Raw genomic sequence first — 16562 nt, forward strand, 5'->3', positions numbered from 1 at the left:
ATAGTTAATCTTTATTACCAAGTACTTAAATTCCACATTTTCTAAATATATTTTTAATTATTATTTATCATTTCAAGTGCACATGAAAAATGAAACAGAAATCACACCCCCTGTAAAAGGAATTAAAATAAAATATAACAACAGATAAAACATGTACTATAGATGAGTACTCAACTATAATAATATTAGTAATAATAATAAAAATGTTGACTAATAAATAAACCAAAGCTTGTATGTGTGGTTTATACACAGAGAGAAAAGAGAGTACGAGCATTATCATGCCTTTACTTTGTTATCCTTCATAACCGTTACAAACAGATTTATATACTATCATAGCTATTTATTTAAAAAGTTATTCAACTATCCCCATGTAGCCTCCCCCTTGCTCTCTCTCAAACTCATAGCCCATATTTCTTTAATTATTTATTTATAAGCATGTATATGTAATTGATACATATATAATATGTATGATATATACATATACATACACACATCTATCTATCTATATATATATATCTATACACTTAAAAATACCAGAGAACCCAGAACTGTTACTTTACTAAACTATTTAAAAGTAACTTTTAAATATACAGATGATAAATTAATAATACATAATTATAATTATTAATTTATTTGAAAACTGTATTTTTTCTAGCAGAATTTGGTGTATCTGCATTACAACAGAGCGTAGTGCACATTTCTCGCTTTTAGTGTAGTAACTGAACTTTATAGGAACCAAGATGAGAAACTATACCTAACTTGAAATGAGAAGTCTCCTTCGTTATTGCATTTTTTTCTGAAGTGGTCCATCCTTGCAGTTTTTATTCTAATGTACTTAAGTATAAATAATTCTAATTAAAGTCTTCTGTAACTCAAAAACATCAGAAAGATACAGAAATATGTATTCATCGGAACTGTGCAAGTCACCATTACTGAAATTGTTATTAAGGTAAGAGATAATTATACTCTCCATGTGCTCCATTTTAAATGTGTTTTTGCAGTTGAGTTGCTTTTCTTACCACTTTGTACAATGAGGACCAACAGTCTTATTATCAACAGAAGTATATGAAATCAATCAAACACAGTAGAAAGCTTTTACAGTGAGTGCAAAGGAGATGGTAATAACAGCACATTATAAGTTAGCCATTGTGTATTGATCTACCATTGTTCACTTGCCACTAAATTATAATGCACAAAGGCATGGTTGAGGTGCTGACATTCTGAAGTTGCATTAGATCTGGTCTGAATGAGAATAATGCTGGCTGCCAACACCCACTTGGTCAGCCCTTCAATAACACGGAAGTGAGCGGCCACAGTGTTTTGATGTGTCACAAAACACATATTTTAATACCTGCTTTGGACATTTCCAGGAGATATTGCTTCTGGGGGAACTCCCCAGGGACAACCATATCTGCCTCCAGGAAGCCGTTTAAAATCAAACTGGCAGCATATTTTAGGATCAGGTCCGCAGGTGTGGGGGATGTCGTAGCTGTAGAAGGGCATCATATGGCACAAAATGTCTGTGACAGATCCAAGATCTAAAATAGAAAGTCCACATATTTCCACTCATGAAATTGTTTCTCTCCAAAACTACCCAAATGCCATCATTTTATACATATCTAGGAAATGCAAGCTGTGCAGTAAATCAGCAGGCATTTTTATACTCCAGAAGCACTTCACAGCCACAGCTGAAGGAAGGTCTCTAGCTCACCCTCACTCCCCTCTTCTATCTACTAGAACTGAAATAGAAATGTCCCTGGTGAACCAGCAATTGCTGACCTGGAGGACACAACCTGAGCAAAAGTAAGAGTTACAGATGGCTCATGCAAAATCTCGACCTTGTCAGTGCTGAGCTGCCAGCTTCTGCTACATCTGTTCCTAGGGACACACTGTGACAGTTAGGTCAACCAGGGAGGCTCAGTGAGAAGACGAATAATAAGAGGGGAACTGAGGGAACAAAGGAGGAAAGGTGGGCAGAGGAGGAAAGCCCCAGAGAAAGGCTGATTCCCCTGGCAGGAGAGAGAGTGACACTGGAAAGTTCATGGAGTCTCTCCTGCTAGTCACAGGAATGAGTCAGCGGTATTTTCCATCACAAAGGGGAACTTACAATTCAAAAGTCAAAGCAAACCAAAATAGTATGGGAACTACATACTAGCCACTGATAGAGGAATGTGTTCCAGTTAAGACCTCAGTCTCAGCATGGGGCTACAGGGCAGAAGCAGCCCACCAGGAAGACTAGAGGTTTGTAGGGATGGTGCTGGGCTTTAGCAGCACCCTCCTTTTCTGCATTAGTGGATTTCCAGTTTCTACAACGGGTATCGCTTCTTTAATAAGGACAAGGCAGTCAGAGAATATTTTTTAACAATGAAAATAACTGCTTCATTAAGAACAAAACACACAAACAAGCTATACCTAATTTGAAACCATCTTTCAAGAAGCCTCTCAAACTTATCTGAGAGACCCTAACAGGCTTTAACCACATCTTTGGCAAAATTTTAAACTAATCAAAACCTGTGTTTTTCTGCTGTCCCCTGCAAGTGTCAATGACCTACACCCCTAAGTTTGACATCGAGGACAATGGGCACTATGCTTGCTTCAGGTATATCAGCCGCTTGTCTCAAGTCCCAAAACTGGTAGTATAACCTCTTGATTTCTTATTTGATCAAGATATAGCCTGGACCTAGTATCTTTCCTAACATCCTCCACCATGTAGCTTATTTTACATAGTTTAATCTCCTGGATGTGTGTATATTATGCTACATTAAAATGTAATTTTACATGTAAAATTTGCATGTAAAATGTAATTTCCTTATACACAGAATATCTTCTAGCTGTGGTAAATACAGAAAACTTCTCAGTAATTTCTTACCAACTGATAATTTGAAGTAACTTCAAACACACCAATTGTTTAGGCAAAGTTTCTACAAATTAATTATTTTTCAGAATAAAATGTATTTGGTTAAACTACCTGATGTAAAAAACACCCTTCAAGATCTAGGCCTCCCTGCAGGGTGAGTTTTTCCAGAATTAAATATAGATAGAAAGATGGGTACATAGACAGATGACTGATAGAGATAGATGATAGCCTAGATAGATATGACAGATGATGTTGAAGATAGATGATGTTAGAGATAGAGGATCCATAGATGTAGATACATGATAGATAATAATATAAATAGATACAGATAGATAAGAGGTAGATGAGACAGATGATAGATAGGTCAATAGATGATAGGTACATAGATAATATAACTAATTACGTTCCTTATTGAAACATAGGAACACATATAAGAAAGTTATTTTCTTGATGTAAAAACAACTTTTTTTCTGAAACATTGGTAGTTCAGGAAGCAAGTGTAAGGTAGTCAGTAACCTTTTCACAGCCTTTAAGCAAGGAAGTCCTTTTTCAGAGACGGAAGTCAGACTCAACCACAGTGGTACTGGGGCAGAGGCTTCAGCTTTGGGAACTATAGGACACTAAGTTCTACCTCCCCACAAATGTCTTCACAAACCTAAGCTTCCATTTCTTTGCCATAAAAAGATTATATCAACTCAGGACAGTTAGAGAGACTTACTGAGGGGGTGAATCACAAAGCATTTCATAAAGGTATGCCCTACAATAAAGATTCAAAAAATAAAAGCAACCCACTGGTACCCAGATTTAAATGTTCCACATCCTCATCTGAGTATAGCTGGTAAATAACCCTGACTTTCACACCATGATTTTTCCAAAATCTGCCATATCTAGTTCAGATCCCCCTACCAGTGCCCTGGCCTGCTTAGACTATATGATCGCACTTGTGTAGTAACCAACCTCTAAGCTTCTACAGAGTCTCACATCCTTTACTCAACCTGTTTGAACAACCCCGTATCTGCCACAGTCAACTTTTAAACTTATACTAGGACCTACCCTATCTGCAAATACCCACAGATTCTCTGCAAAGCTTCCAATCACCCCACTTGTTAACTAGAGTTCCCATGTCCTCCTATACCAGGGTCTAGCCTGGTGAGGTCACCTTACTTTCCTATCCATGTATTTTCCAAAATCCACCAGATCCAGCCTGGGTTCTACAACCAATGAACTAGCCGATTCTTGCCTCCCCTGCCTACTCTGCAAAGGAGCTCTAGACATTGGCCAAGATCATCCTATCTATACCCCAATAAACAGGATCCTTCCAATCACATACAACCTTTCAAGCCAGCAAGATCTACCTCCAAACTCCAGCCTTGAAGTGGGAAACACAGTTTATAAACCAGCCCGGTCCTCTTTGTCCATTTGACTTCATTTCACCCAAGCTATACCCAACCATTAGGTCCAACACAGCTGACCTATCCTCTCTTCTGACAAAGCTGCTCTGTCCAGAACACACTCAACTAACAACAACAACAACAACAACAACAACAAAAAAGTCCACACACCCATATCTCATCACAAAAATACCAGCAATAGATCAAACCAGTTTCTTCTCTCCAGAACCTACCAGTCCTGTAGAAATGTTTATCAATGAAAATTACATAGATGAACCCCAAGAATCAGGATTTAAAACAAAATCATAAACCATCAAAAATTCAGAAAATTCATAGAAATCACAAAGAAACAGATCAACGAAATTATGGATAAAAAGCTTAAGGAAAATAAATGCCTGAATAACCAAGAAAATGTGAAGCAGAATGTATGGTAAAAGTGACAAAGACAATCCAAGACCTGGGAACAGAACTCAGCCAGGGAATACAAACACCAAAGAAGACTCAAGCTGAAATGAAGACAGATTTGGAGATCCTAACAATTCAACTAGAAAACTCAAAGAAAAGCTTGACAAGAGGAATGAATCAAGCATAAGACAGAATATAAGGACTCAAAAATAAGTACAAAATCCTGTATGCAGAGTAAAAAAAATAAAACATGGGAAAGGAACACATAGGAAGTGTGGGAAACCATTTAAAAAAAAAAAGCCTTTCAATTATAGGCATAGATTAGAAAGAAGAATCCCAAGTCAATGAGACAGACTATATCTTCAACAAGATCATAAAAGTTGCCCAAAACCAAGGGAAAGCACACTTACAGGTATAAAAGAAGCCCAGAAAGCATCTAAAACAGAAGAAAAGAAAATATCCATGCATATCATAGCTAACACACTAAATATATATAACAAAGAAAGTATATTGAAAGATGCAAGAGGAAAAAAAAACACAAGTCACATATAAAAGAAAACCCACTAGAATAACATCTGATTTGTAATTAGAAACTTTAAAATCCAAGAAGAGTTGAGTTTAAAGAAAAGTAACCAAGTCCTAAAAGACTATGATAGCCAACCTAAAATAATATACCCAGCAAAACCATCTGCCATGACAGAAAAAGGAAACAAAATACAAAAAAAAAAAAAAAAAAAAAAAATACCAACTAAAAAACTTTCCATGATATAAACAGCCTAAACAAAAACATATCCAAGTAATCAAACAAAAAAAAAATTCAGGAAGCATTATTTCACACCAAAGAGAGAACTGAGCATACCAGAGAGACTAGAAAGAAATATGGAGCCATAATTATTAAAATACAAAATAATAATGAGACCATAAACAACAACACCAAATATCAACAATATCATGACCATAATTAACACACATATTTCAGTAATAACTTTAAATATTAATAGACTCAATTCTCCAGTCAAAAGGCACAGACTGAATGAATGGGTCAATAAACAAAATCTAGGGTGGGAGAGATGACTCAGCATTTAAGAACACTAGTTGCTCATTGCAGGACCTGAGTTCAATTCCCAGCAGCCACATGGTGGCTCATGACCATCCACAGTGGGATCTGATGCTCTCGTCTGGTATGCAGACATATACATAAAATACATAAACAAATAAAAAATCTTAAAAATGAATAAACAAAATCTGTTACCTACAAGATACACACCACCTCAGAGTAAAAAGAATGAACAAAAGTTCTTCAATAAAATGGGACCACAGAGCCAACAGGCAATGCTGTCTGAATTAAACTAAAATTACTCAGAATTGATAGAGAGGGACATTTCATTTCAGCCAAGGGAACAGTTAAATAAGAAGACATGACTATCCTAAACCAATATATACCAAACTCTGGGGTACCCAATTTCCTAAAATATCTACTACTGGATTTAAAGAAACAGTAACATGATTCAATTAACCATAGATAACTTCAACACCACACTTTCTCTAATAGACAGGTTATCTGAACAATAATTAAACAGAAAAACATCAGAATTAATTGATATCACACAACAAATGGACTTACAGATATCTATAAAATATCCCACACAAACACCAAAGAATACACATTCTACTCAGCAGCACGCAGCTTCCCCAACAGAGACTTGTATCATGAATGTGTGTGTGTGTTGACTGCATGCACACAGACACACACACTCATACACAAATCTTTATAAATCCAATAGGTAGAAGTTTTTCCCTTTATCCTTTGAGACAACAATGAAATAAAATTGACAGCAAACAAATCACTAATAAATAAGCAAATTCAAGGAGAATAAATAACTAAGTACTGAATAATGAATGGGTCAGAATGGAATAAAACTCTTGCTGGAACTAAATGAAAATGAAACACAACAAAACCCCCAAGACACTGAACGCCTAAGACATAGAAAGCCCGAGACACTGAAAGCCACTCCATGAGGGAGACTGATAGCTCTCGATGCCTACATTACATTTTTTTTTAAATCAGAGCACAAATAAATGGCTTATGGTGTGACTCAAAAAGATGGGAAAACATGAACAAACCAAATGCAAATCCAGTCAATGAATATAATAATAAATATCAGAGAACTTTAGAACATAGAAAAAAGAAATAAAACAAAGCAAAGCAAAAGAATCAACAAATCTAGAACTAGAAAAGATTATACTGAGTGAGGTAACCTAGACACTGAAAGACAAATGTCACCAGATCTCTATGACTGAAGGCTTCTAGGCTCCCAATCTCCAGATTTCAGCATGTAGCCTGGATATCTGCAAAAACCAGTTAAGGAAAACAGGACCAATTGTGGAAGAGAGGGTGGAAAGATTGTAAGAGCCAGAAGACAAGGAGTGTGTACCTCTTACTGATGTCAAGGTACACCCATAAAGGCCAACCCACATGCCTAACCAAAGGAGATCTGAACAGGAGGAAACCAACGGCCATGCTAAGTAGATGGGAAAAGGCCAAAAGGCCTCGAAACTCTACACAGAGAACCCCACGGACTAAGGGATGTTGGGAGCAGGTCAAACAGTCTTCTTCCCCAAGGAAGAGCACACCAATTCTACCTTTCTCATAAGACAGAGATTGAATATGGCCAATACCAAAAGGTCAGCCCTGAAAACATGAATACAAGTAACAATACAGAAACTATATTTTATACAAGCATGCATGCAGTAACAATTAATGAAAAGTGAGGCCATGGATTTGAAAGAGAGCTAGGCTAGCAGGGTACATGGAAGGGTCTGGAAGGAGAAAGGGGAAGGGAGGAATATGTTACTTATAATTTAATTCAATTATATTATAATCTCAAAAAATAAATAAATAAGATGTTCTTATTTAATGGGGGTTGGTAAAGGCAAGACCTCCCATATACACAGTCTCCTCCAGAGAAAAGAGTGTAAATTGTGTCTTAATTTGTCAGCGTACAGGTAGGATGAGGACTCTCTGGGAGGACAGAATCTATGTCACTGCAAGGAAATTTTTCATAAGACACAGAGACAAGGGAGAGGGAAGGAACACTAACTGGGCCTGAGACATGGCTGCATGAATTCTAACTCATGCTCAATTTCTGAGAAAATAGTGTTTTCCCCACTAGACTAGCGGTTCCCAACCTGTGAGTCAGGGCCCCGTTGGCAAACCTCTATCTCCAGAAATATTTACATTATTATTCATAACAGTAGAAAAATGTAGCGAGAAAAATAATATTAAGGTCAGGGGACACCACAGCCTGAGGAACTGTATTAGGGTCACAGCACTAGGAGGGTTGAGAACCACTGATCTAACGAACCATATTTACTGCATGGGATAAATAAATATAGTCATCATTATGAAAAGCAAAACCGTAAACGCACCAGCTGGCACAAACACTAAATGCTTGTATCCACTTGTTTCTGCTGCTCATAAAAACAACTTCATGATTTTCTGAACATGAATTGATATCAATATTTCTAAGAATCTTGACACGAATACAATGGGAAATAATTGTCCTATACCAAAAACTATTTTAAAGCAGTCTAATATTCAAAGCCTGTACTACAAGTAACAGTTTCTGTGGTGTGGAGTTTTGAGTGAGAATAGACTCCCAGGTTCATCTGTTTGAATGCTGGTCCCAGTTGACGGAACGTTTGGGGAAGGATTAGAAGGTGTGGCCCTATTGGAGGAGGTGTGTGGTGTTGGAGGAGGCCAGTCACTAGGGTGAGCTATGAGGTGTTGAAAGCCAGTGCCATTCTGTTTCATAATTATGTCTATGGTCTACTGCTCCAGTGCCATGTCAGCATGCCTGCTGTCATGCCCCACACTATGAGGATCATGGACTCTCTGGAGCCATGAGCACCAAAGTATCTTTTCTTTTCTAAGTTGCCTTGGTCTTGGTGTCTCTTCACAGCAATAGAAAAGTAACTAAGACACACACACACTGCCATAAGCTCAGAGCCCCGAGACCTTACGCGTTGGTCAATGCAGTCACCAGCTTTTGTCAGATTATACATACCCCAATTCTGTCTCCAGAAAAATTCCAGCGTTTTTTGCAAAGAGAAGTGTTTTTTCACTGCATAATGGACTCTCTGGATGAGCATGTGTGAAAATCCAGCACGTTTTAGAAGATAAGCCATTGTGGGTGAATGTCCAAAGGGATCTATGGACCAGCCCGATCGAGGTTTCACTCCTGTTGATGAAGAAACAAAGTGTTTACGTTCTTTTTTCACTTTTTGTTTTGTCTTAATGATAAGTGAAATAAGTTACGCTGCACCGAGACACATCAGCACTCCAGTCTCCTGGGCTTGAAGATTAAGGGTGCTCTCATTATACAACCTCACAGCTATGATTACTTGACTGCCAACTACTGTAGGTAGAGGAATACCCAGTGTGTCTGTCGTGAGGGGTTAAACAACACAGGAACTGCTGATCCTTCAACTCAACTTATACCTCCAACTCCCAACAGTCTGCCACTGACACCTTCAAACAGCCCAACATCACCATGTCACACTGTCAGAACTGACTGGATGACGTCACAGTGTGTCACCGCATCTCAAGGGTTTCTGATGCTCTTCCTTCCACTCTACCTTGAATGAGGTTAATGGAATCTTTAAACAGGGCTCAGATCAGTTACAAGAGCCATCAGCCAAAATGTGCCTCTGTTTTAAAGAATGAAATGAGGCAAACATAAATAAATGCACAGGCTAGAGTTAATGACACATGGATATTCATCTAGCATTATTCAAATCTGGTCATTCAGTTGTTCAAGACTCTCAAATAAGACTTTCATGCACGGTATAAAACTTGGCTTAACTAATAGAGCTGTGCATGGGGGTTTTTATTTTTTGTTGTTTGTTTTGTTTTTCATTTAAGCACTTGTTCAGCACTCTTTCACACATCTACAAATATGGAAGGCCTGAGGGTTACAAAAATGACTTAAAGCTGACCCTGGATCTAGTAGGAAATACTATCATTCAAATAGCTATGACCCAGAGTAACTCATAAGACAGCAGAAAAACCTTGCTGAATAATTCTAACATATAGCACAGGAAGACAACAAAGGAGACTTGAGGAGGAAAAGTCAAGACCCAAGTAAGTCAAAACTCATGCATGTACACACAAGAAGGATCGTTCTTACTCTTGATGTATCTCCTATGAATTTGTTATATTTTACCTTTATTAACTGTGGTGATGAGTTTTATGTCAACTTGATACAAACAATAGACATCTGAGAGAAAGGAACCTCAAATGAGAAAGCGCCTCCATTACACTGGGCTGTAGACAAGTCTATACAGCACTTTCTTAATTAGTGATTGATGATGGAAGATGGAAGATCCATCAGAAGTAGCCCCTGGGCTGGTGGTCCTGGGTTCTATAAGACAGTAGGCAGAGCAAGCCATGGGGAGCAAGCCAGGGAACAGCACTCCTCCATGGCCTCTGCACCAGCTCCTGCCTAGAGGTTCCTGCCCTGTTTGAGTTCCTGTCCTGACCTCCTTCATGATGAATGGAGATGTACAAGTGTAAGCCAAATAAACTCCTTTTCTTCTGCAAGTTACTCTTGGTCACAGTGTTTCATCATAGCGATAGTAAACCTCAGACATGAAGTATTTGTATCCCTCGTGGTTATGTGAACATAGATATGGGTATTCACACAGTTCAGAAGAGAGCATTAGATCCCCAGTAGCTAGAATTAAAGGTGGTTATGAGCTATCCAACTGGGTGCTATGAATCATCCCTCTGGAAGAAGAGTCACTGGTTATAACTGCAGAGTCATATCTCCCATCCCCTCCTACAAACTATTATTTAGAAAGAGAAACTTTAATGTATGAGAAATAAGCTTATCAGATAGACCTTAACAAACTAATCAAGGTTAGCACAGCCAACATTGGTACAGGGAGATAATCATATGCATCTCATAAGATACAGGGGATAAGAGAAACCACAGCACAATACACAGCCAGAGATAAATACTATAGTAATAATCTAACCATAGTGACATACTTTCCCCCAAACTGGCTTATACTCTTCAAAGTATTGTGGTCAAGAAACTCAAAAGAAAAAAAAAAAAAAAAAAAAACCAACACAACAACAAAAACCCAACAACAACAACAAGCTGAGGAAATGCTCAAGATTAAAGCAAACTAAAGACATGACAACTGAATGCAACATACAGTCCTGGACCAGACACTTAACTCTGAGCAGGAATAGTAGCCTCTAACTAAAGTGGTGTTGGAGTGGTTGAAGAACTCTGGATGCCACCTGTGAATAGGACGGTCTCTTGGCATCCTTGCTTATCCCCTGGTTTGACAACTTCCTTCCTTTTACATATGAAAGTGCCCTGTTTTCTGAGCAAATACACGATTAAGTGTTTAGAGATAGAGACAGAGCACCTCTGACTTACTGTCACATGGTCCATCAAACAAAATGCACATGAACCTGTGTTCAGGAGGCACAGTGTCTTTCCTAAGTCAGGCCCTAGAACACTTTATGAGTATGAAATTTAAGGACTGGGTATCATCACAAATAAAGGAGAAGGTAAGACTGGACCCAGGACAGCAAGCATGTCAAACATCAGAGAGTTTAGTGTCCATACTTTAGAACTGCAGCATCATTGATAATCTTTTCCCTATCTAAATCACTGGACCACAGAGGAGCAACTGGCTGCAATGGGAAAAGGAATCCACAAACAATACTGGAGGGAAGAAGGAAACTGCACTTCTTAAAAACTGTGACAGGAAGGAAGGTCAGAGCTGGGGAGACTCTGGGATTCTAGAACTCGCTGGTGTTTTCCCTGGCATTAGACTTTTCTTTAAACAATAGGGTAAGAAGAAGGAGTAATATAAAAAAATTCAGACTATTATAATAGTATACATCACATATATTTACAAATCATCAACTTCTTGAATTCTGCTGAAATCTTACTGTCCTACTTTTCTACAAAGAACACCAATTACTTATATAAAAGTACTGCTTAATACAAAGATTACTATATACATATCTATTATTTTACATTATAAATAATGAAAATGTTGATGTGGTATGGTTTCCAATAAAACAATTTAATCAAAATTTCAGATAAAAATCAGATTATATCTATAATTATATAAATATTTTTAACATAAATTTAAAAAAAATCTACCTAGAACAGAAGGTTCTTTGGGCACAAACTCTTACAGTAAGTTTTTCAAATGTCCATAAGATTCTTGGAATGTAAAGGATACAATCTGACTAGTTATTACATTAAATATCATAAGCCAGTAAATAATTCACATAAATGTAGCACATTAAGAAAGAAATCTAATCTCATTTTTGAAAACAAATATAAAAATCATAAAACATAAAACACTAAACAGATTGAACCCCACAGCACCCAAACCAAATGGGATTTGCTCTGGAAGTCAATGACTTTTTAATTGAGCAAACTGCTATCACACTTATAGAACAAATTAGAAAAACTACATACTGTTAATAGATATCTGAAACAAATACAGTATGTACTACAAATTGAAAAGTATTAAAATATCTACATAAGCCAATAAAAAATATATTTAGCATATCTAAACAATTTCATTAAATATCTGAAATAAGAAAGGCAAATATTATTGTTAACATGTGACTACAGAAGACTTGAACAAAGCAAACAGACTCATGGTCTAAACATTAACTATTGCACAGATAATCTTCATATGTAAGGAAGTACATATTTACTATATATATAAATTATATAAACTATTAGTAATAAAAAGATAAAGTAAACTCACTAAATTTATACAGTTACACATTCACACATACAACTCAACAGTTGTCTTAAATATTAGTATTAAAACAGTTAAAAGAAACAAGACATCATCATGGCTAGTGTTCATTGTAGACTTGGCAGATTCTAAAGTCACCTGGGTGATGGGTCTTGGATACAGCTGTGGGGGTTGTCTTGACTGCTTTAATTGATGACTGAAGACACCTCTTGATTGCAGGTTAGGGTCTTGGCAGGGTATAGCCTGGGATATGTGTGTGGGAAGGCAAGCTGAGCTCTAATTTGCCTTCACTGCTCTTTGTGTAGAGTAGATGCGAGAAGCTGCTTCAAGCACCTCCTTCAGCTTCCTCATCCTGATGGGTGGTAACTTGCAACTGTGAGCTAAAATAAGCCCTTTCTCCTTTAAGTTGCATTGTCAGAGTATTTTATCACAGCAAAAGAAAATCAAACTATGATGGTTATCATTAAAGATAAAAGAACACAGTCTAGCAAGATGGCTCAGTGAGTAAAGCACTTTGGTGCCATCTCGATGTCCTGAATTCAGCCCAAACATCAGGGTGGAGGGAGAGAGCAAACCCCTGAAAGTTGCCTTGTGACTACCATACACCCACCAGATACATACACATCTGTGCGCTCACTCATACACTACACACCTGCACACATGCAGAGAGAGAGAGAGAGAGAGAGAGAGAGAGAGAGAGAGAGAGAGAGAGAGAGAGAGAACACAAGAGACCCAGACATGGACAGAGAGAGTAATAAAATCTTAAACAACAAATGAACGATTGCAGTATGGTAGGAAATCTCCACACAGTATACACATGAACAACTGCTCAGATTCCCACACAGACAGGGAATGAAGACTTGAAAACATCAAAACAGGCAAAACCATAGGTAATGAACACCAACCGCACCCCCATCCTCAGCTGAGAAAGAGAAACAATAAAGTCACTTCTATTTCCTGAAATTGTTACCTGCAAAGTCTAGTACAAGAAATATTGGCCAAACTATGGAACAAGTTTGTTGCTAGTTGAATGTACAATAGTAAAAGCACTTGAGAAGCTCTCTCAGAACTATAGCAAGCCTATTCCCAGGATTTATCAGACAGGGAAGCACACACTTAGAAACAGCTGGTACGTAACTACACCCTTGTCACGCAGCTAACACCTAGAAGCACACTATGGACAGATGACAGGAATCTAGTATAAAAGTCAAACACTACTCAGCCATAAACAGAGGTGAGTTAGCAACATATACTCAAACCTATCACAAAAACTTTACGGTAGTGAAAAGATGTAAGATTGTTATACAAAAAAATCAATACACGCAGCTATACACACTACCCGTAACTACTCCTAACTGAAATCAAGAAAATAAATCTCATTTACAATGGCAACTAACAACATAAAGTATCTAGAACCAAGTTCAACAAAGAAACAAAACTTTCACAATAAAAGCTGTAGAAACGTAGCTGAGGGGAACTGAGGATCTACACGAATGCAAACATGACTCATGGTCATGCGTCAGGATTTGTCCAGTTAACATGGGACTGTTTCTTGCTTAGCCAACATATTCCAGATATTTCCCCTTGTGTTTATTTATTTTTTTTATTTTGTGTATATGAGTGTTTTGCCTGCCTGTAAAAGTATGTGCACAGGTTGCATGAAGTATCTAAGAAGCCAGGAAGAGGGCATCAGATCCTGTAGAACTGGAGTTAGAAGCAGTTATGAGCTTTCATGTATCCCAAGCCAGCCTGGAATCTACTAGGTAGACAAGGCTGCCCTCAAACTCCCAAATACCCGGCCTCCACCTCCTGAGTGCTGGGACTAGAGGTGTCATGTGATGCTAAGAATCAAACACAGGGCCTTGAGCTCAGCCACATCTAGTTTTATGTACATACTATGCCATTTTGTTGACGGGGCCTTGCATTTGGTATCTGTGGGGACTTCTAGAACCAATCCCCAGAGCCATGAAGGCAGGGCTTCTTTTTAAAAAAGGCAAAAAAAAAAAAAAAAAGCCTGTGACAGAGGCACATCAGACTATAGGTAAATGCACATTATTATACATGAATCTGTCTCAACCGAGCTGTAAGACAAAAGTATACTGAACAAAGAAACTAAATGCAAAGGAGTGTGCTGTAGGTCCATATGTGAGTTCTTAAAAAAGAGAAAATCCTCTACAGTAACAGGGAGCATTTGGCTGGAAGGTAGAGAGGAGGATGAGAAAGTGCCCCTGGGTAAGGATGAAACAAGTATGTATATCTGTCAAAACTCACCAATCTCTCAAGATTCATGCACTGAAATATGTGTAAGCCATATCTTAACAAATGCTAAATATTAAGAAAAATTCAAAAGTCCATGTTTGTATACAATGAATCTCTTTGCTTAGGACATATTTCAATATTTAAGGGAAGGGGTCATCCTGTACAGGTTGGTAAGTTTTCCCTCACCCCCACACGATCACCCTGGTTTGCTGACTTGTTAAAGCTTATGAGCCTGTACCATCCCCTCCCAACATCCCTCACCACCTGTGGCAGTCAGGAGAATTGGGCCCAGGGTCCCTGTCCCTCACCAGCTGTAGTACTCAGGAGAGTGGGTCCTGGATCTTGTCTGGGCAGCACAGGAGTGCTGGCCCAGGTTTAAGAGGAGTGGATGAACCAGCCCCAGGACATGGCAAAGGAGAGTTGACCCTGCCACTCTGCTCTGAGGTGGTAAGGATGCTACAGCAGTGATGCCCTCCCCTGCCCTGGTCTCTCACCAACTGAAGCAGTCAGGAAAGCTGGTCCTTGAGTCAAGAAAGCAGGAGAGCTGGCCCTGCCCCTCTCTGGCTGCAGTACTTTAGAGAGTGGGTCCTGCACATGTCTAGACAGCACAGTGGAGTTAGCTCTGGAGGTAGCCCCAAGAGCTGAGAACAGGAAAGCTGATCCTGCCTCCTACAAATGGCAGCATTGTGTGGCCTAGCTGAAGCACTGCTGGAAAGCTCACCCTAGTGGTGCAGATAAGGAAGAGCTGGCAGGTTGCCCAGCTCAGCTACCACCCAGGCTCAGATCGACGATTTGGAACTGGCCCACCCCAAAATCTATATATTTGTGAACAGTTGGGACATGTAAAGGGGTCAGTCCTGCTGATTCAAATCTGCAGGATCTCCACGACACAGGGCAACAACAGGATATCTCGGAGGAGTCCCAGTGAGGATTCAATACTGATTGTGTCACAGTAGCCAGAGATCTCAAGCCAGACCAATGACTCTTGCAATGAATATTTGCAAGTAAAGATGTGTGGATACAGGATACATTGTGGGACACAGTGTGACATACTACAGCTTCCATGCTGAGATATTTTTTATACATTGGTTTTTGTTGTTGGTGGTGATAGTGGTGTTGTGTATGTTCGCGCGTGCATACGTGTGTGCGTGCATGCGTGTTTTAGCAGGGAGTTTGCAATGATCAAAAGTAGATATGAGGGGATGGGAGATGAGTGGGACTGTGGTTCATGATGTGAAACTCACAAAGAATCAACGAAAAGTTTAAAATATATAATATATGCACGTAACACATGAAAAAAATAGAAAAGAATTAGAATGTCATCTTAATGGACTTTTCCTTTGATTAGTATGAACTGTCCTTCCCAATATCTTTTGATTAACTTTGGCTTGAAGTCTATTTTGTTAAGATATTAAAATGGCTACCTCACCTTGCTTTTTAGGTCCATTTTTTAAGATTATCTTTATTCAATCCTTTACCTTGAGGTAATGTCTATCCTGGATGTTGAGGTGTGTTTCTTATATGCAGCAGGAAAATGAATCCTGTTTTTACACACCCTCCAAAAAAACCACTATGAACTTCAGAATACTGTCACACAGCTATGACTTAGGATAGTGTTAAGGCGCCAAAGATAAAAGGAACATTGACTATGTCCAGAGGAGGACATGTTCCAAAGAGTCAGCCCTGTATGCACAGGTAATCCTTCTAGCAACCAATCAGAAGAATATGCATGACATGCTATCAACTGAGAAACTCATCACACATTCAGTGCCCAGGGCTTCTACTGGGTGCTACTCAGACAAGCAAAGGCATGCTAAGGTGCCAGGTTCCTGAAGGAAGCAAAT

At 38.6% G+C, this 16562-nt stretch overlaps 1 protein-coding gene across 1 annotated transcript in view; it reads right to left on the bottom strand.

Annotated features, from left to right (window-relative positions):
• Positions 1 to 16562, bottom strand: part of Man2a1 (mannosidase alpha class 2A member 1) — a 160481-nt gene that overhangs the window by 91692 nt on the left and 52227 nt on the right. Inside the window, exons 6-7 of the mRNA XM_034521634.2 lie at positions 8721 to 8894; positions 1352 to 1538 (exon numbers count right to left, since the gene is read on the bottom strand). Coding sequence (XP_034377525.1) covers positions 1352 to 1538; positions 8721 to 8894 — 361 coding nt within the window. The remainder of the gene's footprint in view (positions 1 to 1351; positions 1539 to 8720; positions 8895 to 16562) is intronic.

The sequence above is a fragment of the Arvicanthis niloticus genome, chromosome 17 (genome assembly GCF_011762505.2).
Source record: "Arvicanthis niloticus isolate mArvNil1 chromosome 17, mArvNil1.pat.X, whole genome shotgun sequence".
NCBI classification, from domain to species: Eukaryota; Metazoa; Chordata; class Mammalia; order Rodentia; family Muridae; genus Arvicanthis; species Arvicanthis niloticus.